This window comes from Bubalus kerabau, chromosome 17 (assembly GCF_029407905.1).
Source record: "Bubalus kerabau isolate K-KA32 ecotype Philippines breed swamp buffalo chromosome 17, PCC_UOA_SB_1v2, whole genome shotgun sequence".
Lineage (NCBI taxonomy): Eukaryota > Metazoa > Chordata > Mammalia > Artiodactyla > Bovidae > Bubalus > Bubalus kerabau.
In genome coordinates this window covers 60,963,536-60,986,750 of record NC_073640.1, presented here as the reverse complement: position 1 = coordinate 60,986,750, position 23,215 = coordinate 60,963,536, and the positions used below count along the sequence as shown (strand labels likewise).

The 23,215-nt window shown below is 49.2% G+C and overlaps 1 protein-coding gene across 1 annotated transcript in view; it reads left to right on the top strand.

Moving 5' to 3' along the window:
- The window catches only part of LOC129631735 (sialic acid-binding Ig-like lectin 6), a 53,239-nt gene extending 33,117 nt beyond the window's left edge, over positions 1-20,122 (top strand). Inside the window, exons 1-8 of the mRNA XM_055552964.1 lie at positions 9,886-10,009; positions 11,511-11,683; positions 11,792-12,151; positions 12,287-12,565; positions 13,891-14,148; positions 15,893-15,986; positions 16,339-16,414; positions 19,806-20,122. Coding sequence (XP_055408939.1) covers positions 9,927-10,009; positions 11,511-11,683; positions 11,792-12,151; positions 12,287-12,565; positions 13,891-14,148; positions 15,893-15,986; positions 16,339-16,414; positions 19,806-19,985 — 1,503 coding nt within the window. The 5' untranslated portion in view covers positions 9,886-9,926 and the 3' untranslated portion in view covers positions 19,986-20,122. Of the gene's footprint in view, positions 10,010-11,510; positions 11,684-11,791; positions 12,152-12,286; positions 12,566-13,890; positions 14,149-15,892; positions 15,987-16,338; positions 16,415-19,805 lie in introns of the transcript that reaches the window.
- The last annotated feature ends 3,093 nt before the right edge of the window (positions 20,123-23,215 follow it).

The window sequence follows — 23,215 nt, the reverse complement described above, 5'->3', positions numbered from 1 at the left end:
TCCTATTTGGAAGCAGTCTATTGTTCCATGTCCAGTTCTAACTGTTCTTTCCTAGGGGCTTGCTCATTTGAGGACAGTGAACATGTATCTTAAGAGGACCTTCAGTTCAGCCACTCAGTCATGTCCCGCTTTTTGCGACCCCATGGACACGTCAGGCTTCCCTGTCCATCACCAACTCCCAGAGCTTGCTCAAACTCATGTCCATTGAATCAATGATGCCATCCAACCATCTCATCCTCTGTCATACCCTTCTTCTTCCGCCTTAGTGGATGGTATTAGAGGACATATGGGGAAATGATTCATGGCTTGGGAGACTGTAGGGTTTGGGAATTGACTGAGAGTCTGGGAGCTTCAGGGACTGCAGGACTTGAGGGTCATGTTGTAGCACACTTGGGGGGCCAGTGAGTGGTAACAGGAGTTGGTAGCATGGGGTGCTGAGGAGAGCTGAAATTGTGAGCATGTTGAGGCCAGTTGACTGGAGGTGTAGGAGACAGTGATGGGAGTTTGTGACTGCATTGCTTCCAAATGGTGAGTGTTGACAGTGTTTGGGGAAATGGTCATTGTTGGCTCTTCTATGGGTCCCAGTGAATGTGTTAAAAGTCACTGACTGGCAGTTGAACAGATTCTTGATGGGTTTCCATTGGAATGCCATATTTCAAGCCTTGTTTGGGGGATTATTTGAAGATTTGTGAAATTAGTAGCAATCAGATAGATTAATGATGTCAGAGCTTGGACCATGTCAGTGACTCAGGGGCATTTCAGGATCCTCTGGCAGCCTTATCTTCAGACGGGAGATAATCAGTGATTCAGTGTCCTGATATGATACAGATCTGTGAGTTTTTCAGGTCATGGTGCGAGGTTGGGTATGGTGAATTTAACTTTTATCTTTGTTGGAAAGGCTGGGCTATGTAGGGTGTCATGGATAGGCAGTGAAATGTCCAGTAGCTCAGAGTAGGCACAACAGACATGGCCACTCCAAAACTTAAGCTGTCTGAAGGCAACAGGAAATGGAAATGGCTGTCATATAGGGAACCACATGGGATAGTGGCGATTGTGTGCAGTTTAAAATGAGGCAGATGTTGGACTGATTCCCTGTACATCCTTTTACTTCCTTTTTGGCCTTAAGGCAAGTTATGTAACAGCACTCAGCCTCCATTTCCTCATCCACAGAATGGGTATAATAATGAACGTAATAGTTAGCTGACAGGATTATGTGGAAATTAAACATGGTACCTGATACCTGACTTTTATTTTATTCACTGTTTACTACGTGCCAGGCAGGTGCCAAGGGCTCAACCAGCTTCATCTCCTGTAAGTTTCAAAACTTGAGTCCCTCCTCAGATGCATGTTCACTGTCCTCAAATGAGCAGGTCTCATGAACCAATGATATAAAACCCAACAGTAAAACTACACTTGGAGTTTAATGGTTACAAAAGTACTGATGCATATACATACAGAAAAACAAAAGGAGAGGGTTAAATTTCATGAACCATACATCCAACTTGCCCCCAACACTCAGAACCTCATCATTCACCCCACAGACTCCCTGTCACACAGCCCAAAGACCCTCGCATCACTCACCTTACACAGCCCCCATCATTCACCCCCCTCCCCAATGCCCTGGAAGAGATCACTCTCCTCAAAGACCCTGCCCACTATGACCCACTGTAAATCTCCTCCATCACTCACCCTGGACCCACCCCCAATACTCATCCTACAGATTCCCCATCACTCTCCCCAGCACATCTGTTCTAACAGACACACACTTCTTCATCAGCCAGACCATGGTTACCTTGGTAATACAGAAGGCCTGTGGACAAGGAAAGAAGGCCCCTTGTGGTTTGCTCTCAGCAGGAGGATCCAGCTTGTCTCAGGAACAGGGAGTCCAGATCTGCTCCTGTGTCTGCCCCCTGGTTCTTGAGAACCATCCCTGGGGCCGGGGGACATTTGGGGAAGTGATCCACTGCTTAGGGGACCGTAGGAAGCAGTGACTGATTGGGAACGGGAGCTTCAGGAATCAGAGGGCTTTGAGGTTTACATTGTAATACATTCAGGGGGCCAGTGATTGAGGACCTATGAAATCAGTAAAATGGGGGACTAAAGGAAGCATATGGGAGCCATTCAACGAGAGACATTGGGCAGTGAGTGTTGAGGTCCTTTGTGAATGGATGAGTGGGTCAGTGTTGGCGTCTCCTTGGGTCCCTGAGGACATGGTAAGGGTCAGTGATGGGCTGATGAGCAGATTGATGATGGTTTCCTGTTGGAATGAGTTACTTGAAACCCCAAATTAGGGATTATTTAGGGTCCAGTGTTTGTCAAGTGCAAAGCAGATGCTCAGGGTTTCACAAGCCTCATCGAATGTCACTCTCACACCTGTGGTTAGTACCTTCCTCCACATTTTGGAAACTACAGCTAGTCATAGCTTCATATTCTCACAGTTATAAGGTGGCAGGCCTGTGATTAAGTTTCATTAAGTGTAGTCCAAATCTCTTGTGGGCTTCTTTTGTTTGTTTGTTTGTTTGATTGCTGTTCAGTTTTCCTGATCTTTGTCTACCATCAGTGCCTAGCCCCATGACCTTCTCCATGGGTCTCCAGAAATTGATGTAGAGAGAATGGTGGATGAGTGGCCATATGGTCACTGCCTTTCAAGGGCTTCTTGGTGCCTCTGCAGAGCCCCTGGGTCAGGCCACATTGTCGAGGCTACAGGATTCTCCTTCCCAGCCCAGCCCCACTCTCTCCTGCGGCTCTGGTTGGAGCCTCCTGATGCCCACCATCTTTGGGCTCCTGGAGTTGTCAGAGCAGAAGCCCAGAGGGGACTTGCCTGCTGATGTGAGTTTGCCCCAGAGGCCCCAGGTCTTCGATGGAGCATGTGAGATAAGCAGGAGCGACCCCCACCCCAGGGACAGTTCTCCAGAACTTGAGGGCAGGCACGGGAAGCAGACAGTTCTGGACCTCCTATTCTGGAGAGTCTACTCAGCAATGAAATGAATTGAACTGCCAATGCAGGGGCCAACCTCATGCAAGAATCCCAAGAAGCCAGCCGTGAAAGAGTACGTGATTACGATTCCATTTCTCTGAAGTTCTAATATGGCTAAAACTAAGCTATGGTGATAGGAAGGCTGCCACAGGCGAGGGCTAGTATAAGGAAAATTTGAGCAGTGATGGAAATATTCCACATCTTGGTTGAGGTGGATGTATCCATTTATCAAAACCCATTAAAACATGTGCAGTATACATAAATACATAATATAAAAATTACTTATTATATATATAGATCTGTATGTCATATAAAGTGTATATCATCCATATATGATAAAATATGTAAGATACTGTAATGGTGGATATGATATTATGCTTTTGTCAAAACCCATAGAACTGGATAACACAAAGAGAGAACTTCAATGAAAACTACGGACTTCAGTTGATGGTAATGTGTCAGTATTGGTTCATTAACTGTAACAAATATTCTACAGTAATGCAAGATGGAAGAATGTGAGGGGGTCGAGGTACATATGGGAGCTGCCTGTAGTATCTGCTCAATTTTTCTGTAAACCTAACACTGTCCAAAAAAATAAAGTCTATTACTTATTTTAAAAATTACTTGTTGGGTATAAATCCATTATTTACAAATGTGCCTAAATCTATCTTCATTATATGTAAATTATACCACAATAAAAAAAATGAAGCAAGACACAGGCAATGACATACAATATGGTTATACTTATTAAAAAGTTCAAAAATAGGCTTATGTGAACTGTACTTTCTAGGGATACGTTGGTGATAAAACTATAAAGAAAACATGGAAATGGTTCGTGTAAAAGCCAAGATCATGGATACTTTTAGGAGTACAAAGTGTTGCATCCCACAGTGCTGTGACCAGCGCCACACAGATTTGATCACATCAAAATGAAGGACAACGGAGATAAATTTAATCGAGAAATGGCAGAATGGGAGCAATTATTTCCTTCATTTAAGCTCACAAGAGCTTTTTAATTAGAATGCACCAAAATTTCCACAAATCAACAAGAAGAAAAACAAGCCAATATAAAAATAGCAAAGAATATGAATATTTATTTCAGAAATGTGGAAATATGAATGGAAAACAAGTCCACATTGAGATGCTCAAACACAGTGTTAATGGAAAAACACCACACAGAAACCAGATACTGCTCTACACATGTCAGATTGGAAAACCCAAAAGGCAGATAATAGCAAGTGTTGCAGAGACGTGAGCAAATAGGAACTTCATGCTCTGTGGTGGGAGTGTAGACTGTTGAGCTATTTGGGGAACTGGCCATACTTGATATTTCAAACTGGAGATATTTTGTGAACTGACTGCATTTGCTGTGTGGTACATCACTGCAGTGCACACTTACCCGTTTATCTTCTGAACATTATACACTTCACCATAAAAAAAATTTTCAGCTGACATCAAGTGGAAATAGTCAGGAAAGAAAATGTGTACTGTAGGATGCCAATCACATAAACATTAAAAACTATTTATAAAACCATAACTTTGAAATTTAGGGGTATGTGTTTCATTGGTTAATAATTCTAAGGTTAATAATGGGCTTTCCAGGTGGGGCTAGTGGTAAAGAAGCCATCTGCCAATGCAGGAGACACAAGAGAGGCAGGTTTGATCCCTGGGAGGATCCCCTGGAGGAGGGCATGGCAACTCACTCTAGTATTCTTGCCTGAAGAATTCCATGGACACAGGAGCCTTGTGGGTACACTCCATAGTGTTGCATAGAGTCGGACACAACTGAAGCAACTTAGCACAGCACACAAGGTTAGTAATAGGGATGAGATCAGAGTCTCTAGAGAGGTTGATCAGGAAAACGCCACAGTCCTTCTGTGTAAACCCTTTGAGTAGATTTTTAAGTTTTTTTATTATTTTTTAAATTTTTGGCTGCACTGAATCTTTGTTGCTTTGCTCGGGCTTTCTCCAGTTGCTGTGAGCGGGGGCTACTCTGTTGCGGTGCGCGGCGTCTCACAGCAGTGCCTTCTCTTGTTGTGGAACACAGGCCCTAAGTGTGCAGGCTTTGGTCCTTGCAGCATGTGGGCTCAGTAGTTGTGACACAAGGGCTTAGTTGCTCTGAGCCATATGTAATCTTTCTGGACCAGGGATCGGACCCATGTCCCCTGCACTGGCAGGTGGATTCTTATCCACTGCACCACCAGGGAAGTCCCCCTTTGAATAGATAATTCACAGACAGGGGTTACAGTTAATTTTAAAAGATGAGAAAAGTTATTTATAATCACATCAATGCAAAGAAAAGATATAATACTGTTTCTCTACTCTTGAATTAGCAAAAGTGAAAAAAGTCAGGCATACCACGCACTCTCATGAGAGTAGGGCACTTGTGGAAAACGTCGTGTTGGCTTTAAATGGAATTGGAGGAGTCTTCTCCACAGACTGTATCAATTAGAAATGCATTTCACTCTAAGTTTAAAAAAAAACAAAAGCTGACTTTCAGGAACCTTAACCAGTAGGACTTTATTTTTCTCTCAAAACAAGAAGTCAGTGGGAGGTGAGGGGGGTGGGAGCTGCAGCTGACTTTAATCCAGTGGCCTGGCAGAACCCAGAGGATTTTAAGAGTGTAAAGAAGAAGGAAGAAGGAGAGCCTCAGGGAAAGACAAGCCCCCAGACCAGAGGGTCGGCCCCTCCCTGATCTTCTCCTTCCTCGGCAGGCCGAACCCTTCTGACTCAGCTGCTTTCCTGGCCTGAGGTCCAGATCTGATTCGTGTCTAGTCAGACCTTTCTGCATATTTCAATGATTCCCAAGCTTCAAACCCGACCACGCTTCAGCACCATGGACAGCGCCACACCCGCTTCTGGGGACCACATGCTCTCTTGGCTGGAAAGAGCGATCCCGCTGTGGGTACGTTCTGATGCGAAGAAGTGGGACGGGCTTGGGGACTGGTAATGAACAGGATAAAAGCCTCCCTGTCTAGGTTCTAACCAGGCTCCGAGAAACCTATGTGGGGAAAATAGACCCCGAAACTCCACATCTCACTTAAGGGAAGTGGGAGTTGGTCTGCGGGGGTGAAAGTCAGGGTTTCAGGGTATAAGACAACTGTGGCCCCAAGAGAGAACAGCTCGGCTTTCACTTCCCCCCAACCCCCGCCCCGGTGGCGCAAAGGAGAGAGGGCTATTTCTGCTGAAGAGAGAAGACTGATACAGAAGTCATACACTTCAACCCAAGAAGTGTCCCAGTTCTCTTGCCACCCCATGGTCGCCCCCACCTCTAAGCTAGGAGACTAATCAGATGGTGTCAGGTGACTCGATTAGCCTCTGGAGCCCAGAGATGTTGCTGCCGCTGTGGCTGCAGCTGGGAGGGCAGCAGATGTGAGGAGGAGGTTTCTGGGTGGGGCTGCAGTCAGAGGCTCTGTTTCCTGCAGTGGTCCCTGGAGGATGGTGCAGGTGTTAACCTTCACTGAGGGTGGTGAAGGAGGACTCATGCTTCCCATCCTGTTCACTTCAACCCTTGGGTTTTCTGGACTGACTTTAGCCCACTCAACATCCACCTTCAGATCCCAGAGGTGTCCAGTAGATACTGTAATCCCTTTCCACCCACAGACCCCCATCAAAATCTGGAAGAAACTCTCTGGGGCCAGTCCAACCTTCTGTGGGGCCCAGGGGCCCACAGTTGCTCTCTAAGCATTAGATTTGCCAAGGTGCAGGAAAGTGAGAATACTTTCAGGTAGAGAAATATCATGTGAAAAATGACTCCCAATATGGGGCTTCCCAGGTGGCCCAGTGATAAAGAATCTGCCTGCCAATGCAGGAGACACAGGATTGATCTCTGGGTAGGGAAGATTCCCCTGGAGTAGGAAATGGCAACCCGCTCCAGTATTCTTGCCTGCAAAATCCCATGGACAGTGGACTTTAAAGGGCTACAAAGGTCGAGAAGAGTCAGACACAACTAAGTGACTGAGCACGCGTGCACGACTCCTTATATATCTGAGTGTGACAAGTAGTCAAGGATCCCCAGCAGAGGACCCTAGAGACAGGAACACAGGTGCTTCTTATCTGAAAGGTGGAGAGAAGCGTTCACGATCCCAGGGGAAGCTGAGGTGGACTCTCAGGATCTCCTTTTTGAGGTCTGAATCTTTTCCTTCTCTCCACCTTATACCAGAATATCCCAAAATCTACATCCCTTTAACCTGAAGCCCAACTGTCTTAGAGTCTAAACAGCTCAAAGTCCAGTAGGAAGATACTTCTCTCCTCCACGGGACCCAAGGCTCCCCATTCCTTATTATTCACCCATATGCTCGGGTCCCAAGAACAAGACACCAGGATACACACATTATATATAACATACATATATACAACTGATTCACTTTGCTGTACACCTGAAACTTAACACAACATCGCAAATGAACTATACTCCAATGAAAATATTAAAAATAAATAAATTTTAAAGAAGAGATCACGACACCAGCCCTGTGTTTTCAGGAGACCTTCCTAGGAGGTGATAGATGTTGCTGTTTAGTTGCTAAGTTGTGTTCGACTCTTTTGCGACCCCATGGACTGTATGTAGCCCACAGGGGTAGCTTCTCTATCCATGGGATTTTCCCAGGCAGGAATACTGGAGTGTGTTGCTGTTTCCTTCTCCAGGGGATCTTCCTGGCCCAGGGATCGAACCCATATCTCCTACGGCTCCTGCATTGCAGGCAGATTCCTTATCACTGAGCCACCTGGAAAGCCACAGGAGGCAAAAGGTCTGTGCACAGAGCCATCCGAGGAGTTCAGCTTATGGCTACAAACCTACAGGTGATTTTTCTGACCTGATCATAGGCAAACACAAAAGCATTCCTCGGCTGGCCTCATGGGGATGTTGTCTGTGCAGTCTCTGAAAGGAGTTGCAGAGAAGGACTCAGACTGCTCTGGCCTGTCATGCTCTTCACATTTTTGCATTCCTAGCTCATTCTTGGTCTGTCTATCTGAAGCCTTGGGCAGAGGTCTTCAGGCACCTCTTCCGAGGCCTTCTAATGCAGGGGGAGGAGGAGGAAAACTTGACACTTTGCCCCACTCTGATTCAGGACTCAGTACTTTTCCATGCCTACCCCTACGCCCCAACCCAGGATCCACAGATCTGCAGCTTTTTGTTCTGGGTCGCTGGTACATGAAATGACCCTCATGTCTGTGCTGGCCCATCAGACCCCTTGACAAAGATTCTCCCCGTGGCTCAACTCTAGCCAGGCTCTTCAAGTTCTTTTTTTTAACTGATTTATTTTTGGTTGTGCTGGGTCTTCATTGCTGCGTGAAGGCTTCCTCTGTTTGCAGAGAGCGGGGGTTACTCCTTGTTGCGGTGCACTGGCTTTCACGGTGGCTTCTCTTGTTGGGGAGCACAGGCGCCAAGCACGTGGGCTTCAGGAGTTGTGGCTTGCTGGCTCCAGAGTCCAGGCTCAGTAGCTGTGGTACACGGACTTTCACTGCCCTGCACCACGTGTAATCTTGCGGGACCAAGAATCAAACACATGTCCCCTGCACTGGCAGGTGGATTCTTACCCACTCCACCACCAGGGAAGTCAGTGTAACCCACATCCCTTACCCTCCATATCTGATGGGCTTCCTCATCCTCCAGCCCCCAGCTGCTGTCTGGTCATCCTGTCCTGCCTTCAGCAAGAACCTGGTGGGTCAGTTTAGCCAGAACCCCCCTTTCCCCCGATGTTTCCTTTCAGTAATTTTCCATCTGCTGACCCCTCACCCTCCTCTTTGGCAATAAATCCCCAGTCTTCCTCATCGTTGTCAGAGTTGAGCCTGGTCTCTTTCCCCTGCGGCAAACCCCCATTGCGGGGGTCCCTGAACCTATGACAAAGGTCCTGAATGAAGTCTGCTTCGTGGTTCCTTAAGTGTCATGAGCAGAAACAGAGACACAAATGGGAGGAACAAATGTGTGGTTGCCAAGCAGCGAAGGGTGGGTGGTGGGGTGAATTGGGAGATTGGGATTCACCTATATATACTACAATGTGTCAGGTTCCCTGGTGGAGCTAGTGGTAAAGAACCCACCTGCCAATGCAGGAGATGTAAGAGATGCAGGTTCGATCCTTGGGTCAGGAAGATCCCCTGGAGGAGGGCATGGCCACCCACTCCAGTATTCTTGCCTGGAGAATCCCATGGACAGAGGAGCCTGGTGGGGTCCATGGGGTCGCAGAGAATCAGATGTGATTGAGCACCTAAACAACAGCAGTGTATAAAACAAATAACTAGTGAGAACTTATTGTGCAGCACAGGGAACTCTACTTTCTGCTCTGTGGTGACCTAAATGGAAAGGAAATTCAAAAAGAGGGGGTATATGTAAACATATGGTTGATTCGCTTTGCTGAACAGCAGAAACAGACATAGCAGTATAAAACAACTATACTCCGATTTTTTTTAAAAATGAAAAAAAGAAGTGCCAAGAATAATTTTTTTCCCCTTAACAATTAGAATCACATCTTTAACACCCCTGCAACCATTCTGGAACATGGGGGAGTCACTGCTTTTCCATTTAGACTGTTGCTTATATCATCACAATAGGTGATTAAAGGCTTAATTGTTATTTTCATTTTGACTCAACTGCTTTAAGCAGCTCCCTCAGACGCTAGCAGCTCAGGCTGTCTCTCCCCACTCGGCTGAGCTCCTGGCCCCAATCAGGTTCAGCATACCTTCTCAGTGTTGGTCAGGACACCTGGGTCCCTGAGGAGGGGCCCAGTTGCAGCGCCTGTAGGACGTGATGCTTGGCCAGAAGCCTGGCCTGAAAAGGGAGAAGAAACCACAACAATCCCCCACCACCACGCAGGAGACGTAAGAGATGCAGGTTCGATCCCTGGGTCAGGAAGATTCCCTGGAAGAGGGCATGGCAACCCACTCCAGTATTCTTGCCTCGCCACCCTTCTGCAGATCCAGCCAGAGTTAAAGTCATCATCTCGCCCCATGAATGAAGGAGAAAATACCTTCTTATCTCCACTCCAAATGCTCCAAGAGCCTGGGCTATTGGCCCCCTCCAAGGAAATGGCACAGGTAGGAAGGAAGCACTCCTCTGGGGCAGTGATGGAGGGGCGGTTCCTGCTGCTCAGGGCAGAAGTGGGTTCTTCAAGCTTAAATGCGAGAAGGCTAAAGGTGGTCAATGGGATTCCACAATCCACCGCCCCCCCCCCCCCACCGACCCTGCATTCGCCTCACCTCTCTGTTCCCTGCTGTCTGGCTGCTGCCCCCTCTCTCCGCTCCCTGACAAAACTCTCACCGGGGTCACCAATAACCACCTGTTCTCTTCCTGACCAGGCCGTCTTGGTCACCACCACCAGCTCTCCCTACACCTCACAGTCAAGCTTAATCGGGGGTGTGCGGGCATGCAGGTGTGCAGGTTCCCACTGCCCTGCCCAGGGCCCTCTGCCCGCCGCTCGGTGAGTGTGTCTATGTGTCCACCTCCTGGGGCAGCTCTGCTACCTTCTCAGCCCCCGTCTGCACATTTATCCTGCTCTTGGCCGTGGCACTTCCACCCCCCACCCCCTAGTCGCTGGAGTCAGGGCTCAGAGAGTCACTCTAGACGCCTCTCTCTCCCCGGCCCCCTACGCCTCCCTTCAAATCTCACTTCCTCAAAGTGTCTTCAATGGCGTCCCTTCTCCATCCCCCAGGCTGCTATCTCCCCTCAGGCGTGGTTCTCTTCTTCCCAATCACAGAAGCTTCCTTTTGGCCTCCACCCTCTCCCTTCCAGCTGTTCCCTACACTGGCTTCAGCAAGAGCATGTTATACCTATATGACTCTGTCCTGCTTCTACTCAAGAACCTTCCGTGGCTCCCCGTTGCCCTTAAATAAAGCTCAGGTTTGTTTGTCTTCCCCTACTATTTGAGCTAGTTGAGGGTGAGAACTGATTCAAACCTGTCTTTTTTGTTTAAGAAAAAAAACACATTTTGGCCGTGTTGGGTCTTAGCAGCGGCGCACAGCTCTTTGGTTGTGGTACACAGGCTTGTCTCCAGTTGTGGCACGCAGGCTCCAGAGCGCACAGGCTTCAGTAGTTGTGGCACGTGGGCTTGGCTGCCCCACGGCATGTGGGATCTTAGTTCCCCAACCAGGGATCAAACCCACGTCCCCTGTGCTGCAAGGTGGATTCTTAACCACCAGACCACCAGGGAAGTCCCCAAATCTGTCCTGTTTTGTTAGTTTGTGAATGAATGAAGTAAAGGCATGTGTTGCTTCTCTTGCCTCATCTATACCTTCTTCTGCCCCTGGTGCTCATGTAGGATATCTCCAGTTCCATCCCTAACAGGCTGCCTCCACGAGGATTCCCCAGAACATGAGTCTTGGGGAGCTAGATAGGGGAACCCCCTTATCCAGTGCAGAAAACAGGGCAGGAGCCCAGGAGGCAGGACTCGGGGGCTCTCATCCTTCCTTGCTGCCTCACTCGGGCAAGCCCCGTGCCTCCTCCCATCCTCAGGGGTCACCTTCCAATAGGCAGAAACAGCAGAATGATCTCAGCAGGGCCAACCACAGCTGACTCTCTAAGCCGGAAGTTTCCTCTTAGGGGCTTGTGGCCTGGTATCCTCACCGCAGCTTCCTGGTTGAGCTTCCTCCACCCACCCCTTATCTGCAGCTTGGCCTTCTCCTTCAGAGGGATCCAGAAGGTGGATCCTGCCCCAGAGGACATCAGGGAAGGGATGCGGCTGTTGCTGCTGCTGCTGCCGGTGCTGTGGGGAGGTGAGTGGGCTGAGGGGCATAGGGAACCCCCCCCCCACCCCCGCCCCGACACACACTCACACTGGGGCAGGCACTGGAGCTCCAGGCTGACTTTCTCCCTCTGCCCAGCACCCCTAGCTCAGCGCCTGGAACTGCGGCAGAATGTGACAGTGCAGGAGGGCCTGTGTGTCTTCGTACCCTGCAGATTTTCCCTCCCCTGGGTTTCCTTTGGAAAGTTCTACATGTTTTGGTTCCGGGAAGGGGCAGATACAAAACGCGATCCCCCAGTGGCCACGAACAAGCCAGAACAGAAGCTGCATGAGGGGACCCAGGGGCGATTCTCCATCCCCGGGGAGCCCCAGGCCAGAAACTGCAGCCTGAGCATCACGGATGTCAAAGCAGGGGACAGCGGGACATACTTCTTTCAAGTCGAGACACACTTCAGTAAATTCCCATATCTAAACAAGATGCTTTTTCTGAACGTGACAGGTACGGTAGGGTCGCTCAGGGAAAGAAAGGGGCACGGGAAAGCAGGGCTGGGGTGGGGGCGCCACGACAAGATCCCGGGGCAGGCCAACAAGATGCCAAGGGGACCCGCCCTATCCTTCTCTCTGCCCTCACCAGCCCTCACCCACCAGCCCCAAGTCCGCAGCCCGGGGGCCCTGGAGCCCGGCCGCCCGGGGAACCTGACCTGCTCTGTGCCCTGGGCCTGTGAGCGTGCCACGCCCCCCACCTTCTCCTGGACATCAGCTGCCTCCAGCTCCCTGGGCCCCAGGACCCCCTTCTCGTCGGTGCTCACCCTCACCCCACGGCCCCAGGACCATGGAACCAGGCTCACCTGTCAGGTGAAGTTCCCCACAAGTGGGGCGATGGTGGAGCGGTCCATCCTGCTCAATGTCACCTGTGAGTGAGGGGTGAGGACGCCCAGGGGGCCTGAGGGTGTGCGGGCAGGGGAAGCTGTGGTGGGGCTTGACATCAGGGTCTTGCAGCTGAACAGGAAGGGCTGCCCACTCGGTTGTTTACATGGCACCAGTGCCCGCCCACTCCCTCGCCACGAATGTTGATCCTGCTTATCCTTCTGTCACAGATGCTCCACAGCACGTGGCCATCAGCATCTTCCAAGGAAACAGGACAGGTAGGAAGAAACCTCTTCCCTCCAGACTGGGGATGGAACCCAGAGCTTCTTTGGACCTCAGAGGACTTTTTGCTCAGTCCTGTTAGACTCTTTGCGACCCCATGGACTGTAGCTCGCCAAGCTCCTCTGTCCATGAGATTTCCCAGGCAAGAATGGAGTAGGTTGCCATTTCCTCCTCCAGGAGATCTTCCCCACCCAGGGATCGAACCCACGACTCCTGCGTCCTGCATTGGCAGGCGGATTCTTTACCACTAGTGCCTCCTGGGAAGCCCCCTCAGAGGACTAAGTGGAATATATTTGAGGGCCCAGCTATTGAGGTCAGACACAGGGAGAGCTGCGGTGGGGGAGGGGGAGTGGAATCCCAAAAGGTCAGCTCCCTGAAGTTAACCTTCAGCTCACCCACAGCTTTCTTTGGCTAAATTCAGAGGAAGCTGTCACATTCCTTTTGCATTCTCTCTGATTTTTTTTGGGGGGGGAAGGGGGGGTGTCAGCAGTTGGCCACACAATGCAGCATGCAGGATCTTAGTTCCCTGACCAGGGATCGAACGCGTGTCCCCTGCAGTGGCAGTGTGGAGTCCTAACCACTGGACCACCAAGGAAATCCCTCTCTGATGTTTTACCGCCTTCTGTTTTCTCTTCTTTGTCCCATAACTACATTTGCTCACCGTATCCTTGTCCACCAGGTCTTCCCTGGTGGCTCAGATGGTAAAGAACCTGCCCACAATATGGGAGACCCGGGTTCGATCCCTGGATCAGGAAGATTCCCTGGAGGAGGGCATGGCAACCCACTCCAGTATCCTTGCCTGGAGAATCCCATGGACAGAGGAGCCTGGAGGGCTACCATCCATGGGGTCACAAAGAGTCGAACACGACTGAGCATCTCAAACACACACATCCTTGTCCTGAGCCCTCTGTGCCCCATCTGATGGACAGTCTGGGCAGCTCCAGGTAAACTACTGGGGCTTATTCTGAATTCCTGTGGTTCAGACTTTGCCAGTCCTCTCCCCAGAGGTAGTGTGGACATCGCAGGAGAAGAGAGGTGCCAGCTTTGCCCAGCCCATCTCTCTGTCTCTGCCCTTCTCTTCCCCCGAAGCCCTCAAGATTCTGCAGAACACCTCGTCCCTTCCCGTCCAGGAGGGCCAGGCGCTGCAGCTGCTCTGTGTTGCTGACAGCAACCCCCCTGCACAGCTGAGCTGGTTCTGGGGGTCTCCCGCCCTGGAGGCCACCCCCATCTCGAGCACCGGGGTCCTGGAGCTGCCTTATGTAGGGGCAGCAGAAGAAGGGGAGTTCACCTGCCGGGCTCAGAACCCACTGGGCTCCAAAAATATCTCCCTGAGCCTCTCTGTGGTCTGTGAGTGTGGGGTCCCCTGGGGACAGGAGGCCGGGGTTCCAGGGAGGGGAGGGGCGCCCCTGATCCCTCCCATCTCTCCCCAGCCCCCCCACAGCTGCTGGGCCCCTCCTGCTCCCAGGAGGACGAGGGTCTGCGCTGCAGCTGCTCCTCCAGAGCCCGACCAGCCCCCTCTCTGCGCTGGCGGCTGGGTGAGGGGCTGCTGGAGGGGAACTTCAGCAACACCTCCTTCGAGGTCAGCTCCAGCTCCGCCGGGCCCTGGGCCAACAGCTCCCTGAGCCTCCACGAGGGGCTCAGCTCCGGCCTCAGCCTCAGCTGCGAGGCCCTGAACGTCCACGGGGCCCGGAGCGGGTCTGTCCTGCAGCTGCCAGGTCAGGGGTCTGCTGAGGGGTGATGCCCGAGAAAAGAGGAGCCTGGATCCTTATATGAGTCTGCTATGGCAGCCAGAACAAAGCACCTCCAACTGGAGGCTTAAACAGATACACCTCCCAGTTCTGGAGGCTGGAAGCCTAGGATGGAGGTGTCAGCAGGGTTGATTTCATCGCAGGCTGTGAGATTTGTTCCAGGACTCTCCCCGCGACTTCTGGCAGTTTTGCTGGCAATCTTTGGTGTTCCTTGGCTCGTAGGACCATCACCCCCATCTCTGCTTTCATGTTTGTGTGTGTGAGTGCTCAGTCGCTTCATTTGTGTCCGACTCTTTGTGACCCCATGGACTGCAGCCTGCCAGGCTCCTCTGTCCATGGGATTCTCCATGGAGTGGGTTGGAGTGCCCTCCTCCAGGGAAATCTTCCCGACCCAGGGATCGAACCCACAGCACCCCCGCAGCTGCTGGACCCCTCCTGCATTTGGGGGCAGGTTCTGCCTGCATGAGGGTCTCCTGCATTGGGGGGCAGGTCCTTTTTCATTAACACCACCTGGGAAGCCTCCCCATCCCTGCTTTAATGTTTACATGGCATTATTCTGCCCGCATGTGTCTGTGTCCAAATTCCCCCTTTTTAGGACATCAGTCATATTGGATTAGCCCCTGCTGATCTCATGTTTTTTAATTAAATACTTTATCTCTGGCTGCGCTGGGTCTTCGTTGCTATGGGAGCTTTCTCTAATTGTGGAGAGCGGGGGCTACTCTTGAGTTGTGGTGCTCGCTGAGGTGGCTTCTCTTGTTGCAGAGCATGGGCTCTAGGGAGCAAGGGCTTCAGTTGTTACAGCTCTTGGGCTCTAGAGGACAGACTCTATAGTTGTGGCGCAGGGGCTTAGCTGGTCTGAGGCGTGTGAGATCTTCCTGGGCCAGGGATCGAACCTGTGTCTCCCGCATTGTCTGGCAGACTCCTTCCCACTGAGCCACCAGGGGGCCCTGCTGGGCCTTCATTTTAACTTGATTACCTCAGTAAAGATCTCCTCTTCAAATAAGGTGACATTCTGAGTGACTAGGGGTGAGAGGACTTCAACATATGAACTTGGGGGAGGGAAGCACAAGTCAACCTGAACAGCCCCAGAGGGATGGAGCTTGGAGGAGGGGCACCCCAGGGCCCCAGCTGGCATGGCTGGTGGTGGAAGAGTCTCAGGCCTGAGTCCAGGGGAAGGGGCTGGCCCCAGGGTCTACAGGGTGATGGAAAGGTCCAGGGACTGAGTCTTGGGTGGGAAGTCAAGGGGGAGGCGGGTACACTGACAGGACACAGAGAGGGGTGGCCTGCTGGGAAGATGCCATGTATTGGGGTTGGAATTTAAACAAGATTCAAATTGTCTACAGGTAAACCACAGCCCAGGGCTGGCAAGGTCCTGGGAGCTGTTGGGGGAGCTGGCATCACGGTCCTGCTTTCTCTCTGCCTGTATCTCATCTTCAGGTGAGAGGGGGCGCCAGAGTGGAGGGAGAAGCCCAGGGTGGGAAGGGCTCAGGGTCATGGAATCTCAGAAAACCTGAGCTGGAGGGCCAGGGACTGGCTGGAAAGCCCCGAGAGAGAGAAAGAAGGCTGAGTGATAGCATGAATCAGCCCGTAAGCACCTGGACCAAGCCTGGGGCTTTCTTCCCCAGCCCCAGCCCCATTCCAGCTCTTGGGTTGTCCAGGTGGGAGCACCTGGACACTGGATTCACTGCCACCTCCTCCCTCATTCCATGCTCTTCATAGGGAGGAAGGGATGGTCTGCCTACCCCATGCCCCAAATAGCAGGCTGAAATGCCCGGGGCTGTTCCCTTAGAGTGAAGAGGCACAGAAAGACCCAGCCAGTGCAGAGCATGGATGATACGAACCAGGCCGGGGGCGCAGGCTCCAGGGTGAGTAATGGGGCAGGCGGTCCCATTCGGTTTATCCCTTGTCGGTGGTATCCCTGGTCCAAGCCCTTGGCATTTCCCTATTAACATCCAGCACTCCCCAGAATTCCACATTGGGTTGTTAAAAACTACTGATTCAACTACTCTAGCACACTGCTTCTGATGAAATATGTAGATACTTTAGTTGGTTGGTTGGGGGGTGTTTTTCTTGGTATGTCAGATTATCATATTCTCCTACGGCTTTAACCTTTTCTTCTCACGTTGATTATGGGGAAGAGAATTGGCCCAAACCTAGCCTGTGTCAGACTCACTGAGGACTAGGAAGTAGGTAGAGAGCCTGGGGCACCCCAGCGCCACAGTTCATCTCTCCTGATGGGTATCTTTCAAATCTACCACCCTGTTACTTACTTTCAACTTTAATGAGACATTGTCATTGTGTAGTAACGAACTTGTGTCTGACTCTTTTGTGACCCCATGGACCATAGCTCGCCAGGCTCCTCTGTCCATGGGATTCTCCAGGCAAGGATACTGGAGTGTGTTGCCATTTCCCTCTCCAGAGGATCTTCCCCACCCAGGAATCGAACCCATGTCTCCTGCAATGGCAGGCAGATTCTTTACCATTGAGTCACCAGGGAAGCCCATATAGAGGTATTTACACAGTTTAAGTACGAAGTTAAACTTTGACAAATGCATACATCTTGTAACCATGTCCCCAGTCAAGATAGGGAACAGTTCCATCAGGGCCCCAAATTCTTTTATTCCCCTTCTCATTCAACCCCCACCCCTTTCCAGCAATCACTGATTTCTATCATTATTGATTAATTTTGTCCATTCTCGAATGTCCTATAAATGGAATCACGCAATGCTGTATATATGGCCTCTAGAGTTTTATTAAAAGATGTAAAATCCTAAGCATGGACGCCCCCAGTAATGGAGCATTGTCTCTCAAAATAAATCAACGAACGCAGACAGAGTTTCAAGGAGAAATAGGCACATCCACAGTTAGGGTTGATTATCTCAAAACTCCTCTCTCAGGAACTGGCAGAACAAGAAGACAGAAAATCAGGTTTTAAATTTAGTTTACATATTTCCCCCTGCAGTTTCTCCTTGGTTCATCTTGGGTAATGGAATCCTTAGTGTGTGTTCAGTCCCCATCTTGTCAGAAATCATGAGATATCTTTTCTGTTATTTTACTTTCAAATTTTCAGTAACCTTCTTTTTATCTTTTTTTTAATGAGTGTCTCATCGAGTCAGTATAGCATCATGGTTCAAAACATGTACTCTGGAGCTGGACTGCTTGCATTCAAATCCTATCTTATTTACAAGCTGTGTGACCTTGGACAAATGATGTCCTCTTTCTGACCTCTATTTATTTTCTGTGACGTGGGAATATTAATATTGGGACTTCCCTGGTGGTCCAGTGATTAAAACTTATTGTAACAAGGCAAGAATACTGGAGTGGGTAGCCATTCCCTTCTCCAGGGGATCTTCCTGACCCAGGAATCAAACCCAGGTCTCCCTCACTGCCTGCAGATTCTATACCACCTGAGCAACCAGGGAAGATCATAGTAGTTATGAGGCATGGTTAGAAGAGTCTCTGGTATGTATGAAGCAAGTTCTCCTGATAACCCATCAGAACCTGTCCCTCCTCTAGCAAGTCCCAAAGGCAGTTTGTTGCTGTTGTTATTACTTTATTCCTTGTTGTCTTCCCAACGCCTAGAGGAATGCCTAGCTCATAACTCACAGTAGATGCACAATATTCCTGGAATAAATCATTGATTAACTATGTCACTGAATTTCATTTGCTAATAAAAGTCGCTGTCTCTATCTTTTGATTGGTGAGGTTCATCTGCATACAAATACTTCAGTCACAGTTATTAACAGACACATTTTTTCCTTTCTGTGTTTTGGCTGTAGTAGATTTAAGCTATTAACTTACTTATTTTCACCTTGCTTTTCCTTAATATGGGCAGCCTTCTCCCTATCTTCTAAAATAGCCATTTTCAGGGGAATTCCCTGGTGGCCCAGTGGTTAGAATTTGGCACTTTCACTGCAGGGGGGGCTGGGTTTGACCCCTGGTCAGTGGAACTCAGATCCTGCAAGCCGGGTGGCGTGGCCAAAAAAATAAAGTAAAATAACCATTTTCTCGGACTTCCCAGGTGGCTTAGCTGGTAAAGAATCCACCTGCAATGTTGGAGACCCTGGCTCGATCCCCGGGTTGGGAAGATCCCTTGGAGAAGGAAACTGCTACCCACTCCAGCATTCTGGCCTCGAGAATTCCATGGATTATAGTCCATGGGGTCGCAAAAAGTTGGACACAACTGAGCGACTTTTACTTTCCCAGGTGGCTCAGTGGTAAAGAATCTGCCTGCCAGTGCAGGAGATGCAAGTTCAATCCCTGGGTCAGGAAGATCCCCTGGAGGAGGAAAGGGCAATCCACTACGCTATTCTTGCCTGGAAAATCCCGTGGACAGAGGAGCCTGGTAGGCTACAGTTCATAGGGTCACAAAAGAGTCATGACTTAGTGACTAAACAACCCCAGCAACCATTTTCTCCTAATCTGAGAATGATTTGTCTGCCTCTCTTCGCTGCTGTTCGAGGGTTTCTAGTTCATGCTCCTATAGCCTGAGGGTGTTGCAGGCAGGCAGCAGATATGAGTGAGGGTATCTGGTTACCATTTTTATTGCAGGCTCTGATCTCTACTCTGTCTTCTAGAACCTGCCCAACCCCGCCCTTGCTTTATATTTCAAGATATCTCCTATCAAATTTAGAACTTGAGATGTATTTGTCTATTAACTGCCTCTCCTAGCAAACCATAAGCAGGATTTCTCTGATTTCCCTGCAGTCCAGTGCTTCAGACTCCAAGCTTCCATGGCAGGGGGCATCCATTTGATCCTTGGTCAGGGAACTAAGATTTTGCAAGCTGTGTGGTATGGCTAAAACAAACAAAACCACCCCCTCAAAAGAAAAAAAAAAAAACATATAAAACCACACACTGCATAATATGAGCGATTATGCCTGCTTTTTCCATCACTCCACACACAGCACCTCCTACGCACACAGCCTGAACAAAGGACAGCACCCTAGTTGGAAAGAACTGGTTTTGAGTCCTGGCTCAGGGGTGCATCTGTAGATGTGTGTCTTCAGGAAAATAATGTGTATAATCTCTCTTAGCCTTAGTTTTACTATTTCTAAGACACATATGATAATAGTATTCTCTCCTAGCATTTACACTCACGAAGGGCCGGTCAATCTGAATTAACTATGTTTGAACAAATGAATGGACAAATGATAAAAGTTCCATCAGTTCCAATTCCATTCCATCGTCTTTGACTCCATAGTTCTCCCAGACCCTGTTGCCTGGATCTGAATCCTTTCTTCTCCTTCCTCTCAGGAACGCCAGCCCCAGTTTTGGACGGACACCCCTGCAGACCACCCCGCCCCCGCTGGGGCTGGCCCCATCTCAAGAAATGAACAAGAGCTTCACTATGCTTTCCTCCAATTTCACAAGCCGAAGCCTCAGAAACAGGAAGGCACTCACACTGAGTACTCAGAGATCAAGATACACAAGTGAGGGATTCTTTTCTCATGGTCTGGAGCCTGGAAGTCTGAGATCAAGGTGTCGGCAGGCTTGGTTCCCTCCGAGCCCTCTCTCCTTGGATTGGAGACAGTTGTCTTCCCCCCATGTCCTCATATGGCCTCCCCTCTGTGTATTTCTGTGTCCTAATTCATTCTTCTTATAAGGACACAAGTTTTCAGCCTGTAACACTCAGTCTCCAATCATTTAAAAACAAATGGCCTTCTTGGCGGTGGTCAGGATCCCCTGGTATGGGTGGAAGACCATAGGACTTGTGACCAAAGGTTGTTGTTGTTCAGCTGCTAAAATCATGTCCAACTCTTTGCAATCTCATGAACTGCAGCACACCAGGCTTCCCTGGCTATCTTCCCTAACTATCTTCTTGAGCTTGTTCAAACTCATGTCCATTGAGTCATTAATGCCATCTAACCTTCTCATTCTCTGTCGTCCCCTTCTCCTCCTGCCCTCAGTCTTTCCCAGCATCAGGATCTTTTCCATTGAGTCAGCTCTTCGCATCAGGTGGCCAAAGTATTGGAGCTTCAGCTTCAGCATCAGTCTTTCCAATGAATATTCAGGGTTGATTTCCTTTAGGATGGATTGATTTGATCTCCTTGCTGTCCAAGGGACTCTCAAGAGTCTTCTCCAGCACCACAGTTCAAAAGCATCCATTCTTCGGTGCTCTGCCTTCTTTATGGTCCAATTGTCACATCCGTACATGACTGCTGGGAAAACCACAGCTTTGGCTAGATGGACCTTTGTCCAATCTGCTGCCCAGGAGTGGAGGGCTGTGACCAAAAGAACTGAGTTCACATTCATTTATGTCACTCATCGAATGAGTCACTTTATCTCTCTATGCCTCACTTTACTGTTCTGTGAGCAGGGACACCATTCCTGTCTAGCTAGACTGTTGTGAAAGAGCAGTGAAAGTATACACAGAAAACAGGTAATGAAGATCCTGATGCAAAGCTTTTTGTGGACTCTAAACATATAAATTTTTTGCTGACAACTTCTCCTAAGGCTTGGAGGGGCCAGTCCCAGAAGTCACAGAACTGGAAATCAGGCAATGATGGCTGCTCTTACAACTTCTATTAAGCAATATATTGTAGATTCTCTCCAGTGCAATAAATGCAAGAAGCAGAAATAAGAGCTATCCGATTCATAAAAGAAGTGAAACAGTCCTTATTCACAGATGATGCAATAATTGTGTGCCTAGAAATTCTAAAGTTATCCACAAAGAAACTGCTAAGACCAAGCATAGTTTGTTTTTGTTTAGTTGCTAAGTTGTGTCTGACTCGTTTGTGTCTTGATGGACTGTAGCCCGCCAGGCTCCTCTGTCCATGGGATTTCCCAGGCAAGAATACTGGAGTGGGTTGCCATTTCCTTCTCCAGGGGATCTTACCAACCTAGGAATCAAACCTGCATCTCCTGCATTGGCAGGCAGATTCTTTGCCACGGAGCCACCTGGGAAGCCTGGATAGAGTTCAGCCAGGTGTTAAGGTACTTATTCAAATTGCAAAGTTCCTTTGTAATTCTGTGTATTGGCCAAAGGCAATTAGAAATTGAATATTTTTTTAAAGATGCAGTTTACAGTTACATGAAATGTGAAATGAATTGAAATGTATGTAAGTCCTGTATATTGAGCACATTAAAATATTGCTTAAAGAAATGAAAGAAGACCTAAATAAATGGAGCTATGTACCATGTTCATGGATTGGAAGACTCATCATTGTTATGAGATCAGATGGATAAATTCAGTGCAATCTCAAATTCTGAGTGAGAGCTTGGTAGAACTCGATGAGCTGGAATCTAAAATGTACATGGAATATATTGCATTGTAGGTCATTAGAGCTGGGAAGGAGGTTAACACAGTTTTACTCAATCTGCTCATTCGTAGGTGCCCTCAGTATTACAAAGTCCCAGCCCCTCTAGAAAGGGGACCACAGATACTTCAAGTATTGAAGAGGAATGCTTTAGTGTGTTCTTCATACCCAGCATACTTTCCTGAGGATTGAATTCTATTTTCACTCTTTGCACTGTAGTTAAGAAGAGCAGTTCATGGAAAGGAGTACGGTTAGCTTGGGGAGAAGGGAATAGAGAAGGATCTTGGAAAATGGCAGAGGGGATAAAAAGACTGTATCTAAGGAAAGGATTGTGCATTATAAACTCAAGACAAAGCAATGTGTTTCAGAAAAATAAAGAAAGCAAACAATGGGAATGTCCAGGACATTATGGAAACCGACAATAAACCCATTTAATGAGCCTCCTCTCCAGTGCCTGTCCTACTTTCCCACCACTTCCTCCACACCCGCCAGCTACACAAGAGGAACACTCTTCCCCGTGTTCAGGAGCAAGACTCTCGCCCAGCAGATCCTGATGGTTCCCAGTGGTGGGTGGTTCCCAGCCTGGCAGTCCTAATTCTATGTGTCCTGAGCACCAAAGCCCCCCAGCAGAGGGGTTTGCATAAGCAAAGCCCGAGAGGCAGGGCAGAGCCTGTCATGTACTGGAACAGTGAGAGGAAGTAACTCTGGGGAAAGGGGGAAGGGCTATGTGGCAACCAGTCACAGAGGCATGGGGTCACTGTGGTAACCCTACAACCCCAACCCACAAAAACAATCACAGCCGCCTCCAAGGCCTCACCATATTCTAGACACTCTGCTGGGTTAAGCGCAGTATCCCACTTACTTCTCGTGACCTCCCACCCTGAGGCTCCTGGTCACACCCCTCCTGCCAACTCCTAGGTTTCTAGGTTCCCGATGCCCCGCCCAGCTCCCTGCTGGAGGGTGAGGAGAAAGTCTTGGTGTGTCAAGTTCAGTGTGCTCTCTCCTCTCAGGAGCATGCAGAGTACATCCCTGTGCTTTTCGAGGAATGCAGGACAGAACAAATGAAGGCAATCTGTCTCCCCATATTTACAGGAAACATTACTGGAACTTAAGGATTCAGAAAGTTTGAAACGAGATGTCAGAAGATACATGGTGCAAGTACTAAGCATGAGAAGCTGATGTTGTTATCCCAACATAAGATGGAGAAGGTTTTTTGCTGTTGTCGTTGGTTCATTTGTTTTGTTTTAGCCGTGCTGTGCAGCTTGCAGGGATCTTATTTCCCAACCAGGGATTGAACCCTAGTCCTGGGCAGTGATAGTCCTAACCACTGGACCACCAAGGAATTCCCTGGGTGAGTTTTTGATGCCAAAGGCATTAAGAAAGAGCACTTCATAAAGAGCAAAGGTT